Here is a 22,765-nt window from a genome sequence, read left to right as displayed (position 1 = left end):
ACTCAAATTGTTACTTTTGTTCTGATAGTTGAAAGGATAAACTACACATATAGTACTTAAATTATTTCTTTTGTACCATTTTGATAAAACTTGATTTTTTTTTTCAAAATCATACCTAACATTTAGTTTAGGTCTCAAAATTCATATGTCGGTTCGTCTGACCTCCTGAGTCTGAATCTGGTGGTTGTTCACCAGAAGATGTCCCAAAATATTGATTCTCTACTGAAATATTTAGCTTCCTCACTATCAATCTCCAATTCGTGGACTTAGAAGCAAGTTCCGACAAAATGGAGGTTGGATTCAGACTCAAGGTGTCGACGAAGCAACCTATGAAATTTGGGACCAAACGACCACCATCTACAGCAGTCGGCGGTGGCCGGCGGTGGCATCTGGTGACCTTATGTTTTTATTTTATAGTTGGGTGAGCAAATATGAGAGAGAGTAAAGTTCAGTGAATGACGTAATTTATGCTTTATATGTTCAGTTATTTATATTAAATAATAATAAAAAATGACAAATCATCACGCCATTAAAAAGTTAATGACATAGTAAGCAAAATGATTCAATATGTAAATTCAGTGAGCAAATTAGAAAAATTGAAAGTACAGTGAGCAAAATAGGAGAGAGAGTAAAGTTTAGTGCTGAACAGTATAATTTACCTAATAGGTTTAGGAGCCAATTGTTGGTCTAATGGACGAGACACTAAATTTCATAGATAAGGTCAAAAGATCGAATCTTGTGTTTGTGAATAGAGCAACCTATGTTTGGATGGTTGTCTCTATTATGGGCCTCTTCAAAACTTGATCTAAAACTATTACTTTTGTTCCGTTTTGTTACTCAAATTGTTACTTTTGTTCTGATAGTTGAAAGGATAAACTACACATATAGTACTAAATTATTTCTTTGTACCATTTTGATATAAACTTGATTTTTTTTTTCAAAATCATACCTAACATTAGTTTAGGTTTCATTTCGGTACTCATGTCGTTAAAAACTTAACGGTACGTTGACGTGTCACCATAAAATAATGACATCAACAATTTGTTAATTTTTTTACGGCGGGTAACCAATTAAAACCTAAACTAAATTTATATGATTTTGAAAAAGAAATAAAATTTGGGTACTAAAACAGAAAAACAATAACTTAGGTACTACATATGTAGTCTACCCAAAACGGTTTTAATCTGAATGAAGAGATGAATTTCAACGTAACTTCCCCAGGCATTGCGTTTTCTACCAACCATGGAGCAAGTCAAAAGTCATCAGCTGTTCCTGTCAGATCTTCCTTTTGTCTTCCATGGAAATTTCTAAACAAGCTACGTAATCTTCATTTATTCGGTCAAATGGAACAGTCCATTTATTTACATTTTAATCCTTGAAAGATTACATAATTTTCCAAAATTTTATATATCTTCCCCTCTCCTGTTCCACTCACAACTTCAAAAAATGCATCACCTCTCCACTTTCTTGTCAATCAGTTTACTGTTCTTCGCCCAGCTCCCAATATCATACGCCCAAAATGCAACAGGTATGCAGTGTTATGAAAGTTTCCGTTGTGGAAACATGTCGCGCTTCGTCTTCCCATTTTGGAAGGAGGGTAGCCCCGGAATCTGTCACAACGAAGGCTTTGAGTTGACCAAATGCGATGAGGAAGACGACGAGCCCGTCATAAGAATCGGTGCCGATGAATTCCGATTGATTTCCGTCGATCAACCCGGTTATAGAATGACAATCGCTAGAGACGATCTGTGGGAAGGAATTTGTCCTTCGCCTCGCATCCATAACATAACTCTGGGATACCCCTTTTCATTCCCTCCAACAAACCGAAACCTTACTTTCTTTTACGATTGCGACGAATCGGTAGTACCAAGCGATGGGGTTCGATTCCCGTGCACCCAAGGGTCAAATTCTTTCTATGCGGATTTAGTAGATAGGGGTTCTTATGAACGGTTTAGCCGCTCTTGTCACGGCGGAGTTATCCAAGTTCAGATTAATCGGACAAATTTTCAACAACTCAATAGAGAAGGGCCGGAAATTTTGGGATCTGGGAGATGGAGACTGGGATTTGACGTGGAGTATAATTTTCCCGAAATTTTCTGTGGGAAATGCAACAGCCACAAAGGTCTGTGCGATAACGTGAGTTCACCTCGATACCCAGTCTGCAAAAAGCCAGGTACGCACAATCTCTCAAAGCTCCATTCTACATTGTTCAACTCAAAATGGTAGCCTGTCATCGGGTCAAACCACGTATCTTCTAACCACGCGTTGTTGTAGCTCTTGTGGATAGATTACGAATATGAATAGTGCTAATCAATAGTATATTTGTTTATATATTTTATTTCTTTTCATATTGTTTGGTTAAATTTTTAATCATTTATCGTATATTATATTTTTGTTATTCAGAAATTAACTTTAAGAAAAATATCCCTTTAATGTAATTAGTTTATTTTGAATAAGAAATAAGTATAATGATAGTAGTTTAACTTCAAAAATAGTACCTTATTTTTTCGTGTTGCGAATGAACCAAACTTAAAATAAGATTACCACAGTTGTCAACCTAAAATGTTACAAAAGAAAATATACAACCAAAAAAATTGAATTTTAAGGTGTATCAACTAAAAATGTTATGTTTCTTTTATAACATTTTCGGTCGTATATTTTCCTAGCCTTAAATTAGGGTTGTCTTTCCTTAGACTCTTCTTAGGGGTCATTGACATTCCACATTAATCCTAGGTCATGGTATAATATACTTGTTATGCTAATTCTATGTCTAAGAATAAAGTATTAGCACTAACTAAGCTATCCTAATGGTCAAGGGAATAGTTGTTATTCTAAGAGATTTCAAGTTCGAGCACCAAAGATTACAGGGTAAACATCTTAGATTAATAAAAAGAACAAATTATTAATTTGCAATGAGCCAAGAAATCCTAATTTCACTTTATAGTTTATTTTTTTTACTTTAGTAGTTAGAGATGAATGTGATGATTTGTTTGAATTGATCATAAATATAAAAATAAAAATAATAATGAGATTGAATATTGAAGTCGTGATTAAAATTAATAATAGAATATATATTTATATTGGTAAGGTGAATTGTGGTGAGATAAAAAATAATCATTAAAAAAATTTAATCAAAATTTGTATATGTAATTACAATTTCTTATTAAAATCATATTTATATTAATTAATTAAATTATTATATTTTATTATAAAATATATATATAAAAAACGAATTTGAATTTTACTAACATTTGTGGGATGAGGTCTTCTGTCTTATTCGTCCTCATTCGACCTCTTGGGCTTGTACTTCGGACCATTATAGGCCTGGCAGCACTAATACCATAAAAATAAGGCTTTATTGATATATCAGGTCATACTACTTGTATGTATCATTCTAATTATTTTATTAGTTAATTAATTTAAATTAAATATTAGATATTTATGATGGAGACAATTTTTCTAGTCTAGTTTATTTTATAATGTCGAAATTTAAATTTTTAATCTTATTTTAAAATCTAATACTTTACCTCACTAAATCAACGAATATTTAATCATTTAAGCTGATTTATGTGGGCGTAAATCTGTAATTTTTTTTTATAAAAAAAGGTTTTTAAAGGAAAGTGCAGTTCAGCTTCTATTGAATAGTTAATTTAGGCACACAGAGGTTGGTGATAATAAAAAACAAAGATAAAGAATTCATGTGAAATTTTGAATTTGGACTTGGTCATGGACCAATTCTCTGTTGCAGGTGAATTAGCGTTTAGATTTAGACATTTGAAACTTAAGCCGCTATCATCTACCATATCTTTCACCAGCCACCTGCCTTCCTTTCCCTTTCTCTCAATCCCATGGAAATTTCTACTCCCTACTTTTCTTTGAAACTATAGATATTACCTTGTAAAGGATACTGTTAAAAGCATGGATGATGTGGGAATTTAAGAAGTTATATTAAAATTTTTAAGGGGTGTGAAGTTATAAAATCTTAGGTGCTGTGAAATTAGATAATTAATAAAAATTACAAAGAATTTAAAATTCTTAGAGGGTGCGACCGCATCCCAGCACTCTTGGGTCCATCCTAGTTAGAAGTGATCCTTAGAAATAGCTGATTCATAAATACTTTCCATGGCCATTAATGGTATCAGTTTTTCTTCTTTTCACACCTAGCTTTCTTATGGCCAATAACAGAAAAGCTTTTGGTCTTAACATGACCAATCGTTTGACGTTTAGTTCCATGGAGGGGCCACCTCAAAAAACATTTCCTGGTGTTTCACCAGCAGCTTCCATTAATGTCCAGCTTTTGAATCCGTCATTCCTCACAATTCACAAAGCAGCCTTGAATAATAACAAACATTTCCCCCTTAATTCTTCCCAATTTTCTTCTCTATAATCTTCAAGTTTCTTACTTAGGTTGACAAATCTGAAGAACCAATGCTTTAGACCCATCGTTCCCACGTCGAGTGGAAATAGAGAGGCGTGGCTGATCCTTTCTTTCACTGTTCAACCACCAAGACATTTCTGTTTTTATATTAATTTCAACTTATTCCACACCATTTTGCAATGGGTAGGTATTTCTTTTTTTCCATGTCAAATAAGATTTCACTTACGGTTTCATAAATATTTTTAAAAATGTCCACAAACATAAATTAGTTACGTATAAAAAAAATTTATACGTGTGGATATAAATAAAATTTTAAGATGCGTGCAATTAATAAAATAAGTAATTACATTAAAAAATTAAATTTTAAGATGAGTATTTGTTCATCCTCAAGTCTCAGTAGATGTCACTACTTTCACTTAATTATAAAGAGCAGTTTAATCTATTTTTAAAAAAAATATATTGTTATATTATTTTTATTATTGAACGAATTATATTTATCGCGATTGCATACGTAATAAATATATTTGTAGCGGGTTTCATGCATAGGTTGGCTTCCATTGAAGCAATTAAAAGGGTAGGAGCCACCGAATCATTTGAAAAAACAATAGTTTATTGGCCCATAGAGTTCACTTTTATGGATGCATGAGATCAGGCAAACCTACACCATTGATCTGAATGTAGTATAGTCAATCTAGGTAGGAAGTTGTACACTAAACAGCAATATCTTTGCCTTCACTTTAATAATTGTTTTGTTTTTGTTTTCCTTTTCGAAATCCGATCACACTTGATTCAAAAATTAAAAGCTCAAATACCATTTCTAGTTCATGCTATCCCTTCTTGCTTTCTCCTCAAATGGATCCACAAAAGCTGATAAATTTTAGATCATTTCCCTATGTAATGATCATCTTCTTGATCACCTTAGCAATGGCACCCGGAACCATGTCCGCCGACTCACACTTCGAAGCTTGTATGCGTCGAAGCTGTGGTAACGGTCCCGATATAAGCTACCCTTTTTGGATTTTCAAAGAACAAGAATCGTTCTGCGGATATCCGAACTTCGAGATCACCTGCAAAGAGAAAGATCCTATACTCAAAATTTCTGAGGAAACTTACATCATCAGAGATATATTTTACAACAACAATTCATTGCTTGTTGTCAATTCTGTTGTTCATGAGGATCATTGTCCGACTCCCTGGAAAAATGTTAGTCTCGATCGAACTCCGTTTAGCCTTAGTCCTGATAATGTCAATCTTTCCATTTTATACTACTGTGAGGGGCAACCGACGTACCATACATATCCAGTAAGTTGTGCTAGCAATACTTCATTCCATTCCTTCGCTGTTTTCCACAAAGAAGCTTTGGAGAATACTAATTACTCGATCGAGTCATGCCAAACTCTGATCGAATCCCCCGTGTACGTCAACGACGGTGTTAGTTTCGTTAGCTTATTACGAATGAATTATACCGACGTTTTGAAGTTGGGGTTCGTTTTGAACTGGATTGCACATAGTTGCAGCAACTGTAAGAGAAGTGGAGGCCGCTGCGGTTTCGGTAATACTGATGAATTCGTTTGCTTTTGCTCGGACGGACCTCATCCTAAGACCTGCAACGACGGTAACTGCATAGGGCATACATTCTAACTCTACCAATTCTTCCTTCCATGACTTCTTCATATTTTTTTTTTGTTATTTTTTTCATTTTAGCTTTCCTGAATCGGTTTTACTCGAGAGGCAAGTTATCAGTTATCTTTCATTTGCACTATTGCTTCGGCAGTTGCCATTCACTTCATAGCAAGTTTAATATATATATATAACTTCATATATTTTTGTATTTCAGGTAAGGGTTTTAGCTTGCAAACAAAGCTGCTCATCGGTAATATGATCCCCTGATCCTCCTCTGTTTCATTCTTAGACGGTTGCTTCATGCATTTTTTTTACGGAATTGAAATGAAGATTCGATGTAACATATGCAGGTTTCGGTGCCGCTGCCGGAGGAATACTAATCACGTGCGTCATCTTCTGTTTCTGGCTACGACATCGCCGCGGTAAAGGGATCTTCAAATCATATTTCCTTACCAGCAAGAGCTCTTTGGACCACTCTTCGGTAGTCGATTCTGAGAAGGGTGATAGCTTTGCTTGCGTCCATGTATTCACTTATAAGGAACTTGAAGAAGCTACCAACAATTTCGATTCCGATAGGGAACTTGGTGATGGAGGCTTTGGAACTGTATATTATGGTAAGAAACACTATATTCTTGAATCATCGGTTTGTCGATAGGTCTATCGATTTTCATTTCCGACTTTCTTCACTAGGCAAACTTCGAGACGGTCGAGCTGTTGCTGTTAAACGATTGTACGAAAACAACTACAAGAGAGTTGAGCAATTCATGAACGAAGTTGGGATCCTAACTCGGTTGCGCCATCAAAATCTCGTCTCACTTTACGGAAGTACGTCGAGGCACAGTCGGGAACTCTTGCTCGTATACGAATATATACCGAATGGCACCGTTGCAGACCATCTTCATGGTGACCTTGCCAAACCAGGGGCACTCTCTTGGAACATCCGGTTGGAGATTGCCATAGAGACTGCAGATGCATTGATGTATCTCCATGCTTCTGAAACCATCCACCGTGATGTCAAAACCAACAACATCCTCCTCGACAAGGATTTTCATGTCAAGGTCGCGGATTTCGGACTGTCCCGACTCTTTCCGTCCGATGTCACACATGTTTCCACCGCTCCACAAGGGACTCCCGGTTACGTCGACCCTGAATACCACCAGTGCTACCAGCTTACTAGCAAGAGCGACGTATTCAGCTTCGGGGTCGTACTAATTGAGCTAATATCATCGAAACCAGCGGTCGACATCACAAGGCACCGCCACGAGATCAACTTGTGGAACATGGCGATCAACAAGATCCAAAATGGAGCATTGCATGATCTGGTGGATCCATCCCTCGGGTTCGAAACGAACAACAAGGTTAGGAATGCTATAGCCGGAGTGGCGGAGGTGGCGTTTTGGTGCCTGCAAGACGAGAAGGACATGAGGCCGACGATGGCACAAGTGGTTGAGGCATTGATGGGGATAAAGAATGAGGATTACAAGAAAGGAAAAGCCGTAGAAATGGATATGTTTACGGCGGAGGAGGAAGGTGGGCTGTTGAAGAGTGGACCGATGCCTCGTTCTCCAGATTCTGTGATGATAAAATGGGTTAGCAATGGCAGTTCTACTACAAACACAACACCAAGTTTCTAAATTTCCAGGCATATATATATATATATATGCACATTGAATGGTAAATGGGATTTGTGTAAATATTATCATATATCTATAGGATATCTTGAATGATTACTTCAAAATTTTGAGCTGATTCTCTTTTCTTTTTGAAAATTCTTATTTGTTTGTTTGACAGTGCCTATGGCAATGTAATGTAAGTATAACAGTGGAATTAACAAAATTCTCCTACCCCATCCCATGCCCCTATATGTGCTTCACCACATAATATATATGGGTAATATACATATGGGTTAGTATAATGTAAAAGTTTTTAGTTTTATTCAGATTTGAGACTGCTTAATGAGTGAAAATAGATAGTTAAGATTGACTTCTTGTTATTTTTTCAAGTGAATATCTTTACGTATTCTTTTGTCAATTTGAACCATCTATTTTCACTCATCCAACGGTCCTAAATATGTGTAAAATTATATATATATTAATGATTTACTAGCAAATTAATGAAAGTTCATTATTATTCTTATTTTCTTTATTTTTTTCATTTTTATGTAAAATAAAACAACGTTGATTTGGCTTTTTTTATTTTTTATTTTTTTCCATTAATGTTATGCCAGTTTTAGAGAATTCATTTTATTTGATTTTTCTCTTTCTCTCTAAAATTTTTATTATTGAATTTAATTTTAAAAAAGTTGAACTATTTATGAAAATTCAGTTTGATTAATTTTATTTATTTTCATTTTCTATTTTTATTTAGATTTTATTTTTTTAATTTTACTTTAACAAAAATAGTTTTAAATTTATCATTTATTGATATTATGCAATAAAATTTTAAAAATTTTCTTAAATTTTTTTAATTAAATAAAAATAAACAGTAATTCTTATATAATACGTTTGAGTTATTTTTATTGCTTTAAATATAAATACTTTTTTACATTATAAAAATAAATTTTGATTAAATTTAAGTTATCACGATTTTTTAAACATATAAATCATAAATCATCCAAGGATTTTGATTGAATCATTTTTTTGTTATTGACCGATAAATTCAGATCGGTATTGCAGAGGCAAAGACGATCCTTCCAATCCAGTGCCTCATCATACTAGACCATCGTTAGTATAACCCTTACGTTTTTATTGCATTCTTTTTTAACCTCAATTTTCTTTTTCAAATTAACACGAATGTGACAAAACAGTACAACACCTTTGAGCTGATATAAATTATTTTGTCTATTTTTGCCAAAACATAAATTTTCTTAAAGAAAAAATAATTAATATATCCTTACTAAAATATTGATATCAACTTTATATATATAACATGATAAAGATGCTGAAATAATTGATGTTGATGTTTTAATAAGAATAAAATAATGTTATTTTTATTACATTTGGGTCATTTGATAAAAAAAATAAAAGTTTGAGATAAACTATTATTTTTATAATATCTTACAGAGAATGACAACAGAGTGATGAAAGTTGCTCTTTTTTAAAGAGTCAAACCTATAAAACTCTACACTCGATTAAAGAATAAAAGGACGAGATTGTATGATGTCGCCGAGGTTAAAGAGAGTTTAGGTTGCTAGAAAATTGGACAAAAGAAGTAAGATGAAGACAATAAAGATAGGATAGAGATAATGAAATAAAACGAAGACAACGAATGTAATAAGATAAGAATAACTTAATCAAATTACATCTTTTGGCAAAATTATTCCTTACACAGAATCAAGCAAACAAATACTCGCTAGAAAGATAATAAACTATAAATTAAAGATATGTAAAAGGAATTGTGAAAAGATAAACGAATCTAGTAAAAACTAAAATTGAAAATTTCCCTCGATAAGTATGATAGTTAACGCAAACCCTAGTTTGGTGGAGAAGGTGGCATGGATGATGTTGTATGATGAAGATGGCGATAATAGTCGATGGATAGTTGTCCTACACACATTCCTAATCGCAATTAAGTAGGAAAACTCAATAGTCGACTTTAACTAGCCCTCCTAATCACAATGAAAAGGTAAATTGGAGAGTGAAAATCTCTCACGAAGAACTTGAAAGAACTTGATGATGAAGAATGCTTCAAAGGCACAATACGATCAACACTTGTAAAAATGAACACTAGTTAAATTATTAATAAAAAAAATTGATTTACAATGGTGAATGGAGCCTCCTTTATATAGGATGAGGAGTTCCATGAATCTAAGTAACTACTAAATAAAATAATAATAAACTAAATATAATGTTTTTGATTCTATCCTAATTTCTAATTCCTAATGAAATAATAATCCTAAAAGATAATGCATCATCCTATTTTAAATTATATTACACATAATCAATAAAAATATTAAAAATTTGTAATATTTATAAAATCACGTATTAATCTCGTATATGAATTTCTATATGTGATGTTTTCACTAAAATGGACGTATCTCGAGTTATTTATATCAGATTAATGCGATTAAAGAACCGTTGGAAAGCTAAGAGACAATAGGTCGTAACTCTAAAAGACATGTCTATCAAATAACACCTGGAACCCATCTACAAAGTCATTGCAAGTCTGTTGATGTTCTGATCTTATTTTCCAAAGCTTGGATGTATAAGCCAATTGGAAGAGTTAATCTATCTTCTTTTGGAATTATTTTAAATCAGAAGAAATTATTTATTTTGAACTCATCAAGTGGACTTAATTATTAAATAGAGTATTATTTTCTTTTGAGGTCATAAATCAGAGTGATTATATCTGTAAGTGCGTGTGTTATAAATGATTAAAAAAATTAAACAATTTATCTATCTTTGTAATCGTCCCAAACTATTTTAAAAAATATTTACTCTTAAAAAGATTTAAATCTTCATCATTCATGGGATTTGTATAAATTTAAATATATGACATGTGATTCAAAATTTTAAATTAAAATATTATATATTTAAATATCCATTATATACTATTATTTAATTTAAATTTGAATAACAATATGCATAATTTATATTTGAATAATACTATTTAAATAATTTGCGGGTGAAAATATATTTGTATTTTTAGGCACAATTGTAAATTTGGATCCGCTGTTATTCATAGGTGTAACTGAAATTTCCTAACTATTAGAATAAGAAAGATATGATGTTGAATAAAAAAAAATCTAATTGTATTCTCTTTTATTTTTATTTAACTGGATGTGACATTAATCTTATGGTTGGTTGTCGGTCGACAGTAATTATTAGTTCTCTTTTATATATATTATGTCTTTTATCTTTTTTGCTTGAGTATTTTTAATTTTGAATAAGATTTTCTATATTTGTGAGATGATTTTTCTCTGCTTTTATGGCACACGTTTTTTCTGTTCTTGTGGCATGATCCTCATGGTTGTTGGTACGTTTTTTAATACCTTTGCGGTTGTTTTGGTTCTCGCATAAAAACCATCACGACATTTATTTTTTGATTGAATAGTCGATGGTTATGTTTAGTTAGATCTCCTCTTTTAGAAAAATGTTGTTAGCCGATGTAATCAGATTGTGTAGCGAAACAAACTGTCAGATTATGTGATTCGCTCTCCACTCCTATATTTTGATGTGTTGTAATTTTGATTCCTTCCACTATTAATAAAATTTAGTTTCCATTGTTCAAAAAAATTTCTAGTTGTATTAAATTCCCAAATGTACTAGTACTAGCAAATGCCTCAAACACGCATTCATCAATTTTCCCGAGAGGCCACAATTATCGCGAGGAAACACATTAATTTAATAGATATTTATAGTTAATTTTTACTATTTATTATTTGTATTTAAAATTCATGATTATTTATTCTCACGTTTAAACTTATAAATTATAATTTAATAGGTGAATTTTGACGAGAATTCAATGTGTCTAGCCCAATGCACATTTGATTGGACTTTAGGTTCGTTTTGAACAGATTAACATTTCATGTGTTAGTTTTTAAAATAAGATTATAAAATATTTTATAATAAGATGAAATTGTAAAATATTACCATATTATGATTATTTTTTATAAAACAAAAATTTACAAATATATGAAACTAAGACAATGTCAAAAAAACAACTCTATAATTATGATATTTTTATTTAAAAGGTGTAATCCTCCAAACGTTCTTAGAAATAAAATCGTGATTTTTTTAAATTTTAAGATCTCTAGATTTTGAGACCATACGACGCATCACATATGAAACTTATAGATGGACGAGCTTGTTGGACACTAATAAACAAATCTTTATTCTCTATTGGATAGTTCATTCTCATTCACTCATGCAAATGAACGCGTGATCACGTGCAATGCAAAACTGTCAAATTTATCACATGTAAAATAGATCTATATTATTAGATCTTAGTGACGTAGATAAGTGTTGTTCAAATTTATCACGTGTGGTGGTGTTCAAATTTAATCCTTCAAGTTTTGATTTATTTTATTTCCCACCCTTTTATTATGAATTATACTTTGTCCCCTATTTTTTATTGTTGATTATACTTTACTCCTTTTGAACTAGAATCCTGGCTCCGTCTCTGTTTATAGATGTTGTATTTGACGTTAAAGAGAGCAAAATTATAATTTTTTAATTGCCACACAATTATAAAATTTTAAACAATAAAAAATAATTTAAAAATATAAAAGAATTTAAAAAATTTAGTCCAAATGACCACCTTTACCCGCTGCTCCCTCGATCAGTCCCTCCATATCAAGCTTTGTGCATCATGTCATTCTATAATATACAATTGAAATTCAGCCTCACCGATTTTTATGACAGGTACATTGTCTCCCTCCTCGCATTTGGTACGTTTGTGATAGCTCTTAGGGCTATCATGGATTAAAATTTATAACTGTGATCATACATGTAAAATATACAATATTAGTATAAAATATAACATAAAATCAAATGATCAATCATATTACATGTGTCATAAGCGTTAAAATGTCGTTAAATTAAAGTGTATATATCTTAAGTTCTTTTTTATTCATTAAAGTAATTTATTAATAATACTTAAACCTAAGTAAGTTGTATATCTTATTAAAAACCTCCCTAAACCTATATGAAGAAAAGAGTACACAACCACATAATGGAATACAAAGCAAAGATCGCTCTACACACCAGGAACTCACAAAAACAGAAAGAGAAACGAACAAAGTACTACATAAATTGCAAAATCAAAGAAAAGCATATATTATAAGTTGTATTTATAATTTGATAAAGAACAACTATAAATACTTAAAAAGATTGGCCTAAAATCCGTCTATATAAAGAGATAATGATTTTTAAGAAATAAGTTGACTTGTATTACTTTTATTTCATAAGAAAGTTTTTAAAATAATGAGGAGAAAAATAGCTTTGTTAGAATTTTCCATGAAGATAAAAGAATGGTTACAGTGAATTCATATGAAAACTCATCCCACCGACTTTTCTATTTTTCTATAGGTTTAATATAAAAATAAGTGTTTGAACTTTATTTCGAAAAATGTTTTAGTGCTTAAAGAATTTTTTGTAAAAATTAAGTGTCTAACGCTTTCATCGGAGAACTTTTAGGTACCTGGACCGTAACGGCTATTAAATTTGGTCGTTAAGTGACATGTGTAGAGCTCTGGTAATTTTAAAAATTTATTTTCAAAATTAAAAAAATCAAAAATATTTTTTATTAAAAAAAACCCAAATCACCCCGCGTTCTCTAACCCCCTTCCCCTTTCCCCATTTCATTAGATCATGACTGTCACCGCCAACTTCATTAGTACTGGTGTTGACCCCCGATCAAACTTCCGTTGACCTTTCGTTGTAATTTGTCACCGTTTTTCATGGAGAAGCGTTCGAATGTTCATCGGATTTTAAGTCATCGTCGCTATTTTTTGTCGATTTCGACCGATCCCTACGTCCATAAGTCACACCGCCAAAATCATTCGAAACACCTTGCACTTTCGCTCAAAACTCATCCTTGTCGTCTCTTCGTCGTTGCTCCTCTAGCGTTAATCGTGGAGATTAAGATTTTAAAGGTTTAGGGATTGTATATTGGAGATTTTAAAGATATAGGGATTTGGATATTAGAGATTTTAGAGATTTAGGGGATTTGGGTGAAGGTAAGGGTGACGGTTGATCAATGGGTGGGCGACGACGAATGGGTGATTGTTCGACGATGACGATGGTGGCCGAAAATGGGCGTCGACGGTTGGCAACGGAGTTGAAATGAGAGATATTAGTTTTTTAGAGTTTTTTATTTTTTTCATTAAAAGTTTGGGGTTTTTTTTATAAATAAATTAAGTTTTTTTAATTTTTTCTTTTTCATTAAAAATAATATTTTTATTATTAAAAAAATAAACAAATATAATGATGGATACCTAAAATTATAACTGAGAAAACGTTAGACACTAACTTTTAACGAAAATTTCTTTAAACACCAAATCATTTTTTGAAGTAAAATTTTAACACTTATTTTTGTATTAATCATTTTCTTTAAATAACTCAGAAGTTACTTCTAAATTTCATTTATTGAGAATTTGAGACATTGGTCTAATTAAGAATGTTAATCCCGAGATTTACTGATATTCAATTTAATTTTTTTAATTTAGATAATTTATAGGCTCGAATGTTAAATTATTATATGTTATATCAATAACCGGTTGGTCTAGTGGGATGAGGTACTATGTCTCTTAAGCAATGTCAAAGATTAAACCCTGACGTTTGCGAATGAAGCAAACTGAATTGAGAGGGTTGTCCTCACTTTTGCAGTACCCTATCTAAATTAGTATGTTAATAAAACGGATAGCGATATTAATTAAAAAAAACTATTATCTGTTCTGAATTTAGTGCGGATATAAATAAATATCATCGGGTATTTTTTTTTATTTAAATCAGAAATATTTATGCGGATGCATATTGTTGATTCGGATATGTATCCGAGGGACTGAGAAGGCATCAGAACGATGCTTTTATGCTTCACTTGGAACTACAACTTAAATGTGAACTTAAATATGTTATTCTCCATTACTACACAAGATGGTAGAAGTTTCCGTGTTCAACATCTAGTTAGGCCGATTAAAATTCAACTCGACTTGAAAAATTAATTTTTTACTCGATTCAATACGAAAAAACTTGACTCAAATTAATTTCGAGTTACAATTTCATGAATACAACTTGACTTGAAAAAATTTCAAGTTCAAATCAATAACTCAAAATTTTTAGTAATTAATGGATTGATTTTCAAGTTGGAGTCGAGACCTTCAATTTTGTATGATATATGTATATCATAAATAAAAAAAATGAATAAATATATTTGTATTGTATATATGGTTATAGAAAATCATTTAAAATGGAATAAAAATATTATAATATTATAAATGTTTACAATTAAATTTAAACAAAAAGTCAAAAATTGACTCGACTCAAATTTCATAAACTTGACTCGATTCGAAAAAATTTTAAGTCAACTCCAAGTTATAAAATATGACTCATCAACTCAAATAACTTAATTTTTTTTTGACTCGATCGAATGCTCATCTTTACATCTAGCAAGTGTAAAACTTAGTTCATCCATTAATTTTCTCTATATCAACTCTCTGCTACGTATGGTTTTCATTTGATTTTCATACCTAACAAATGTTTCATACAGGACCATTCAATGAGCATTCCAATGACTCTCGGTAAGGCATCTCATGGACTATATTTCGCCCTTGAAGTTTTTTCTGCTAGTTGACCCTCGCTTTGATGATCAAGTAACCATCTTGATTATTTGATTTAATAACCAGTTAAAATCAAATAGAATTAATATTATAGCCTCAATTTTTAAATTTAGTCCTTAAACCTATTAATTGATTGCATTTCTTTTTCAAACATAAGGCAATGTTGATTTACCAATGAGTTAATGGTGTTTCCTTCACATTATGTTTAGAGGGTGACTGTTAGTAATTCTCGAAGTAGATGGACATCTTTTTCAAAACCTTTTATTTTTTAAAACTTTGAGGCAATGTCCTATTATTGAGCACAATAATCTATCTCCCATATTCATGCTCTGGAGTGAATATTATTGGTTTTAATAAGCGAGCACCCTCTTTAACTTTGCATCCATAGTGATTTCTAAATTAAATAAAATTTTAAACTCTAAATTTTCAAATTTTAAAATATAGAGTAATCTACTAGGTACTAATTTCTGGGCGCTGTGGGGTACTAACCCTTCCCCATGCGTAACCGACTCCCGAACATGTTTTTTGGTTTTTACAGACTCTAAATTTGGTATTTTTGATAAAAATAAAAATATTTTATTAAATTATCTGATTTTTATGGTGTTCAAATTGCAACTTAAAATAGTTGGTGGCGACTCCCAACATTTCACAAAACCTAAGTCGCGCTGGTTTTTCTCCCCACCCGAGCGAAAAACGGTGTCGACAATTATTAAATGTATTTATTTATATACACAAAGTAGACTTAGTAAACTTGACCCGAACCGAGACCCGAAATAGACTCAAACATGATGATCTAAATTTGACTCGAAACCTTAGAAAACTGAATCAAATCGAAATCGTCCTGAATTTTATCTGGATAGAAAGTAACCCGAACTGAATCGAAACTGACCCAAATTTTAGCCAAATCGAAAGCCACCCGAACCGAAAGCAAATCAAACCGAAAATAACCCAAATTTAATTTATTCAAACCCGATCTGAATTGAACATTGACCCAATTTTAACCTGATAATTGTGTTAAAATGTATAAAAAAAACTAAAACAACTTACTAAATTGGTTTTATATTTATTTAAATCAAATTATGAATTATTAATCAATTAATTGCATCATATGTCCCCAGTCTATGACCCTCATTTCAAATTAATCCCTAAACTCTTAAACATTTCAATTTCATCATTAAACTATTACTATTTTAAATTAGTCCTTAAACTTTTAAACACTTTATTTTCATCCCCAAGCTATTATCTTTATCCTAAATTGGTCTCCAGACTTTTTGAATATTTCAAGTTTATCATAAATTATTCGTGTATACCAATCATATCTCATGTTAATAAAATCATTAGGCAAATTATATTATTATATGTTTGAAAAAAAATTAGGTTAAACTATGGTTGAAATGGATTACATATTTGGAGGAGTTTGGGGATGAAATTGAAAATCTAAAAGTTTAAGGATCAATTAAGAATGAGATTAATAGTTTGGGGATAAATTTCAAATATTCAAAAGTTTAAGGATTACATTAGAATAAGAATCATAGTTTAAGGATGAAAATGAGATAATTAAAAGTTTAACGACTAATTTGAAATGAGTCATAATTTTGAGACATATGATGTAATTCTTTATTGATATAATATTTTGCTTTGTAACTACTAAAATAACTTTCTGAAACTTCTAAATTAATTTACAAATTATTTTAATTCTTTTGTATATGAGAATCGTAGTTATTTTTACAATATAAAGATATATATTTTTATTTTTAATTTAAAATTAAAATATTATTGATGATATAATAAAATAATATCATTTATAAATATACTTAGAATAATATTTATTCAAACATAAAAAATATATTATTATTACTTTTAAATTTAATAAAAATATTATATTTGTAATTAAACGTTAAGTATTAATTTAAAATTTTAATAGATAATAAAGTTTATAATTAAAAAATTTATTTTTTAATCAAATAAACCGTACCATAAATTTTTTAATCCATATCAATAAAAAAATATCATAAAAATCTAACATATCTTAATGTTAGCTTGAATTAAATTATAATTTAAAAAATAATTGTTTTTGAATGAAATTGACTGATAATATTTAAAAAAAAAGACATTTTTACAAAAATATATCAATAATTTAATATATAATTGATTTGATTTATATCCAACCTAGGGATGACAGAATGGCCCGAACCCGACGAGAAACCTAATCAAATTCGGGTCGGATAAAATAATATCGAGTCAGGTCGAGTATCGGGAATTTTTTCAAAAAAAATTTCGAGTTCGAGTTCAGGAGAAGATATCTCCGCCCTAACCCGCTCCGATTATATATATAATATTTTACATTTTTTATATTAATTATATATATAATATTTTTGAATTCAGATATAATATTTCGGGTCAGGTTCAAGGACGAGACAAAAATAAATCCCCGACAAAACGCCCCGATAAAAAACCCGTCAAGAATCGGATTGAGGATTCATTTCAGGTTCAGGGACAGGGCAAACAAAACCCGCCTGTTACCATTCCTAATCCAACGTAACTTGAATTGAATTAAAGATCCAATGTTAACCCAAATAAAAAATAATTGATTAAATATTGATCCGACTTGAGAATCTTGATCGACTAAAAATCAATCTATTTGATATTGACTTTACCTAATACACCAAGTGGACCCAACTTACTATAAACCCAAATAAATCAAAATCTAAAATGAAAGATCTACCTGACCCGACTAAACTTAAAATAGACCCAAATAAAATCAAAATCTAAAATAAACATACCTAACTCGAATTAAATATAAATAAAAAAACTCAAACCGAACCCAATCAAATAACCCGTTTGCTACCTCTAACATAAACGAAGCCCACGACCTTAACTTTTTGTGTCCAATTCTATCCCTAATTTTAGGGTTAGCCACCACTCATCATAGAGATCATCACAATTACTGCCGCCGCCAAGCTTTATTCCAGTCGTCGCCGACTAAGTCCATCTCACTTCCAGCCGCGCCAATCGTCAAAGCCACTATCAAGGTGAAGCCACCGAACCAAATCTCGCCAAATCCGAGGCATTTAATGCCTCACTTTCCCGAACAAGGAGACTCATGCGTGGAAGGTCTGCACGTAAAAACCTCGCCAATCACTGTGTGTAGGAACTTATGAAGGTCAGAAGAGCAAGTATAAAATTAGGTTTTTGTAAAAAAAAAAAATCAAAGGTGGTTATAACCCCCATCCGGGAAAATATGTAAAGAAGAAAATAGGATTTTTCCATATCCAAAAGTAATAGAAACAGAACAATCCACATAATTTCAAAGAAGCAATAAAATCGTTTGAGGTATTTTTTAACTTGTTTTTTATTTCGTGTTCCATTTTTTGCATTTTGTGTGTGTTTGGGGGGGGGTTGAGTTAAAGAAAATGGAGTAAGGAAAAGTTAGTGGTTTACCTTAGAAAGTCCGTTGAGTTCCTCGTCGGAACTGGGTTCATCGGAGAAGGTCTCGATTGAAGACGGATAGCAACCGTCGCCTGGTGGTCGTCGGAGATCTGAAACCGAAGATTTTGTTGAGATTTAGGGACTTTAGGAGTTTAGTTTGGTTGTTTTGGTCTCGGGTATGAGTTTAGAAAGGAAAACGAAAGCATTTAGATTCTATTTGCGATAAGTTTGAGTTTTTCGGCCACCTTCGGTGGTGGTCGGAGCGAGAGATTATGCATATCTACGACGGGCCATTAGGTTGCTATGAATTTTGTGAGCGGCGCCGGTGAGAGAGTTAGAGAGGATTGAGAGAAAAATAGAAGGGGTGGGGCTTTTTTTCAAATTAGGGTTCAAATGGACTCAAACGAAAAAAGTGGTTTATATAGTAGAAATTTAGGGATTAATTCACTTATGGTCCCCAGAAATCTAGAGTAGTTTTGCATTTTAGTCGCTGAATCAAAGTTTCTTTCTTTCCATATCGAGCTTGTAATTTTTCTATGCTCTTACTTTGGTCCCCATACGTTGCTTCCATATTTAGGCGCATCTTCTAACCTTGATTGATAATTCTGTACACATATACACATTTACATATATGCCTGCGTAACCTATGCATATAGTGTAGTTATTTCCATATATATATATATATTAAATGTAGGATATGCAATAATTATTATCTTATATATATATGTGCATGTATGCGTAATATATACATAATGTGGTTTGGTCACCTGCCATTTTTTAATATGATTCATATTCATATTTCTGTAATATGACCTCCGAAGAACTCTTTCGTAGTTGAGATCACAAAAGAATATTCTCAGATATAGAAAAATCATGATCCTTGACATAATTCCTAACAAGTTTACGTGATATGTTAGAAAAAATATTAATTGACAATTGATCACGTCAATTGGGTATACGAACGTACAAGTAGTCATATTAAATGACTTTATACCCTATACCCAAACCAGTTGCATTGTGTTGAAACACTAGAAAATAACAGAATGATGATATGATCGCAACCCAACACCTCTCTATCCACTATGGCTTTGGTGGAATTTGCAAGGCTTCTTTGCTTTCTAACATTTCTTTGACCTTACTTATAATAGGCCTATCCTTGGGATTAGTTTGTATGCACCACAAGCCAACTATTATCATCTTCCTTGCAATTTCCGTTTCTTCTTCATTCAAAAGACCAAGTAATTCCGGCTCAATATTGCCTTGCTCAAGATTCTGATGAATCCAATGTGGAAAATATATCTCACTCGTCTCATGTACCCCAACATCAAGGTTCTTTCTTCCTCCAGCCATCTCAAGAATCATCATCCCATAGCTATACACATCCGATTTATGAGAAACGCTTCCGATGTTCCTACAAAACACTTCGGGAGCAATGTAACCGATCGTTCCCCTAGCTTCTATCATCGATACGACACTATCCGTCCCGTGACATAGTTTCGCAAGCCCGAAATCGGAGATCTTCGGATGGAATTCATGGTCTAAAAGAATGTTATGAGGCTTTATGTCGAAATGCAGGATGCGAGTGTTGCAGCCGAGGTGCAAGTATTCAAGTCCCCGAGCAATTCCGATCGCGATTCGATACAATTCTTCCACTGTCAAGACCCGACCATCGTCGCCGGATGTCATTCCGTAGATGAATTTTTCTAGAGATCCATTCGACATGAACTCATAAATCAACGCTCTTTTCCCACCCTCCAAACAAAACCCTAAGAGGGTGACGATATTAACGTGAGACGTTCGACTGATGCTAGCAACTTCATTGATGAACTCTTGGCCGTTTCCTTTCGAGGTATTGAGCACTTTGACGGCAACAAGATGGTTGTCGGGTAACTTCCCTTTGTAAACACTTCCATAACCTCCTCTTCCGAGCTCTTCTTTGAATGAACCCGTCATCTTCTTCACTTCTGAATAACTGTATCTTTTAGGAGTCAGGGTTCCATTGTTTCTCAGGAAAGCCTCAAGATCTTGATCTTTGTTTGTGAATTTCCTCAGAAATTTAGCTGTTGTAATGCACGAGATATTTCTTCTAAAACATACAAGGATGATACCACTGATCAGTAGACCACTTGCTGCACTAACAATGCCTGTCATATAAAAATGTACGCGAGTAGTTCTCTTAATTTCTTTTCATGGCGGTCGATTAAAATAAAAGTAAAATATAATGATGGAGATAATTTTTTTTAAAAAAAGAATAATTAATTAACAAAACGAAACTAAAATTGAGAATTGAGCGGTTAAATACATAAATTTTCATTTGAAAGTATGAAGTGTTTAAAAAATATATATGTACTATGAGGCAATGAATGACGTTTCTAACAATGAAACAGCGTAGAATCAGGGGATTATAGTACCGATGAGCAGCTTTCTATTCAAGTTAGAACCACCACCTGAAATAAAAAGAAAAAAAGGTCAATTACCATCAGTTTAAAATTTAAGAGTACTCAAGATAATGCTATATATTAAACTTGCCTATGATATTAGTGACCACTGCCAGGGCGATATTGCAAATGAAAGACAATTGATAACTTGCCTATGAAGTGAATGGAAACTGCCGAAACAATAGTGCAAATGAAAGATAACTGATAACTTGCCTCTCGAGTAAAACCGATTCAGGAAAGCTAAAATGAAAAAAATAACAAAAAAAAAATATGAAGAAGTCATGGAAGGAAGAATTGGTAGAGTTAGAATGTATGCCCTATGCAGTTACCGTCGTTGCAGGTCTTAGGATGAGGTCCGTCCGAGCAAAAGCAAACGAATTCATCAGTATTACCGAAACCGCAGCGGCCTCCACTTCTCTTACAGTTGCTGCAACTATGTGCAATCCAGTTCAAAACGAACCCCAACTTCAAAACGTCGGTATAATTCATTCGTAATAAGCTAACGAAACTAACACCGTCGTTGACGTACACGGGGGATTCGATCAGAGTTTGGCATGACTCGATCGAGTAATTAGTATTCTCCAAAGCTTCTTTGTGGAAAACAGCGAAGGAATGGAATGAAGTATTGCTAGCACAACTTACTGGATATGTATGGTACGTCGGTTGCCCCTCACAGTAGTATAAAATGGAAAGATTGACATTATCAGGACTAAGGCTAAACGGAGTTCGATCGAGACTAACATTTTTCCAGGGAGTCGGACAATGATCCTCATGAACAACAGAATTGACAACAAGCAATGAATTGTTGTTGTAAAATATATCTCTGATGATGTAAGTTTCCTCAGAAATTTTGAGTATAGGATCTTTCTCTTTGCAGGTGATCTCGAAGTTCGGATAGCCGCAGAACGATTCTTGTTCTTTGAAAATCCAAAAAGGGTAGCTTATATCGGGACCGTTACCACAGCTTCGAGGCATACAAGCTTCGAAGTGTGAGTCGGCGGACATGGTTCCGGGTGCCATTGCTAAGGTGATCAAGAAGATGATCATTACATAGGGAAATGATCTAAAATTTATCAGCTTTTGTGGATCCATTTGAGGAGAAAGCAAGAAGGGATATTATGAACTAGAAATGGTATTTGAGCTTTTAATTTTTGAATCAAGTGTGATCGGATTTCGAAAAGGAAAACAAAAACAAAACAATTATTAAAGTGAAGGCAAAGATATTGCTGTTTAGTGTACAACTTCCTACCTAGATTGACTATACTACATTCAGATCAATGGTGTAGGTTTGCCTGATCTCATGCATCCATTTAAGTGAACTCTATGGGCCAATAAACTATTGTTTTTTCAAATGATTCGGTGGCTCCTACCCTTTTAATTGCTTCAATGGAAGCCAACCTATGCATGAAACCCGCTACAAATATATTTATTACGTATGCAATCGCGATAAATATAATTCGTTCAATAATAAAAATAATATAACAATATATTTTTTTTAAAAATAGATTAAACTGCTCTTTATAATTAAGTGAAAGTAGTGACATCTACTGAGACTTGAGGATGAACAAATACTCATCTTAAAATTTAATTTTTAATGTAATTACTTATTTTATTAATTGC

General features: G+C 32.3%; 3 protein-coding genes and 1 long non-coding RNA gene across 4 annotated transcripts; 2 read left to right on the top strand and 2 right to left on the bottom strand.

The window, feature by feature from the left end:
- The first annotated feature begins 1,446 nt into the window (after positions 1-1,446).
- On the top strand, positions 1,447-7,718 carry LOC120135188 (LEAF RUST 10 DISEASE-RESISTANCE LOCUS RECEPTOR-LIKE PROTEIN KINASE-like 1.2). The gene is made up of 5 exons (XM_039151505.1): positions 1,447-2,173; positions 6,216-6,251; positions 6,352-6,615; positions 6,692-7,644; positions 7,680-7,718. Exons 1-4 carry the CDS (start codon positions 1,447-1,449, stop codon positions 7,633-7,635), a joined length of 1,971 nt encoding a protein of 656 aa, XP_039007436.1. The 3' UTR covers positions 7,636-7,644; positions 7,680-7,718.
- LOC120135079 (LEAF RUST 10 DISEASE-RESISTANCE LOCUS RECEPTOR-LIKE PROTEIN KINASE-like 1.2) lies at positions 5,187-6,161 on the top strand. Its single transcript, XM_039151438.1, has one exon. The coding sequence runs from the start codon at positions 5,231-5,233 to the stop codon at positions 6,017-6,019; it is 789 nt and encodes a 262-aa protein (XP_039007369.1). The 5' UTR covers positions 5,187-5,230; the 3' UTR covers positions 6,020-6,161.
- Positions 7,719-17,900: 10,182 nt separating the features above from the next.
- On the bottom strand, positions 17,901-19,082 carry LOC120135084. Its single transcript, XR_005517224.1, has 2 exons — positions 18,720-19,082; positions 17,901-18,419 (listed from the first exon to the last, which is right to left on the bottom strand). It is a non-coding gene; the product is annotated as an uncharacterized LOC120135084 (long non-coding RNA).
- Positions 19,083-19,705: 623 nt separating this feature from the next.
- Positions 19,706-22,279, bottom strand: LOC120135187 (LEAF RUST 10 DISEASE-RESISTANCE LOCUS RECEPTOR-LIKE PROTEIN KINASE-like 2.7). The gene is made up of 3 exons (XM_039151504.1): positions 21,455-22,279; positions 21,119-21,176; positions 19,706-20,851 (listed from the first exon to the last, which is right to left on the bottom strand). Exons 1-3 carry the CDS (start codon positions 22,235-22,237, stop codon positions 19,788-19,790), a joined length of 1,905 nt encoding a protein of 634 aa, XP_039007435.1. The 5' UTR covers positions 22,238-22,279; the 3' UTR covers positions 19,706-19,787.
- Between the last annotated feature and the right edge of the window lie 486 nt (positions 22,280-22,765).

Source organism: Hibiscus syriacus, unplaced genomic scaffold (assembly GCF_006381635.1).
Source record: "Hibiscus syriacus cultivar Baekdansim isolate YM2019G1 unplaced genomic scaffold, ASM638163v2 tig00110602_pilon, whole genome shotgun sequence".
Lineage (NCBI taxonomy): Eukaryota > Viridiplantae > Streptophyta > Magnoliopsida > Malvales > Malvaceae > Hibiscus > Hibiscus syriacus.
Note: the sequence above shows the minus strand (reverse complement) of the source record. Positions and strands in the feature narration are given on the sequence as shown.

Coding starts and splice junctions, on each gene's coding strand:
- LOC120135188 (XM_039151505.1), top strand. CDS start 1,447: ATGCATCACCTCTCCACTTTCTTGTCAATCAGTTTACTGTTCTTCGCC. Junction 2,174..6,215: donor CCCAGTCTGCAAAAAGCCAG/GTACGCACAATC, acceptor TTTGTATTTCAG/GTAAGGGTTTTAGCTTGCAA. Junction 6,252..6,351: donor GCAAACAAAGCTGCTCATCG/GTAATATGATCC, acceptor TAACATATGCAG/GTTTCGGTGCCGCTGCCGGA.
- LOC120135187 (XM_039151504.1), bottom strand. CDS start 22,237: ATGGATCCACAAAAGCTGATAAATTTTAGATCATTTCCCTATGTAATG. Junction 21,177..21,454: donor GTAACTGCATAGGGCATACA/TTCTAACTCTAC, acceptor GATGGTAATTGA/CCTTTTTTTCTTTTTATTTC. Junction 20,852..21,118: donor GAATAGAAAGCTGCTCATCG/GTACTATAATCC, acceptor TTTATATGACAG/GCATTGTTAGTGCAGCAAGT.
- LOC120135079 (XM_039151438.1), top strand. CDS start 5,231: ATGGATCCACAAAAGCTGATAAATTTTAGATCATTTCCCTATGTAATG.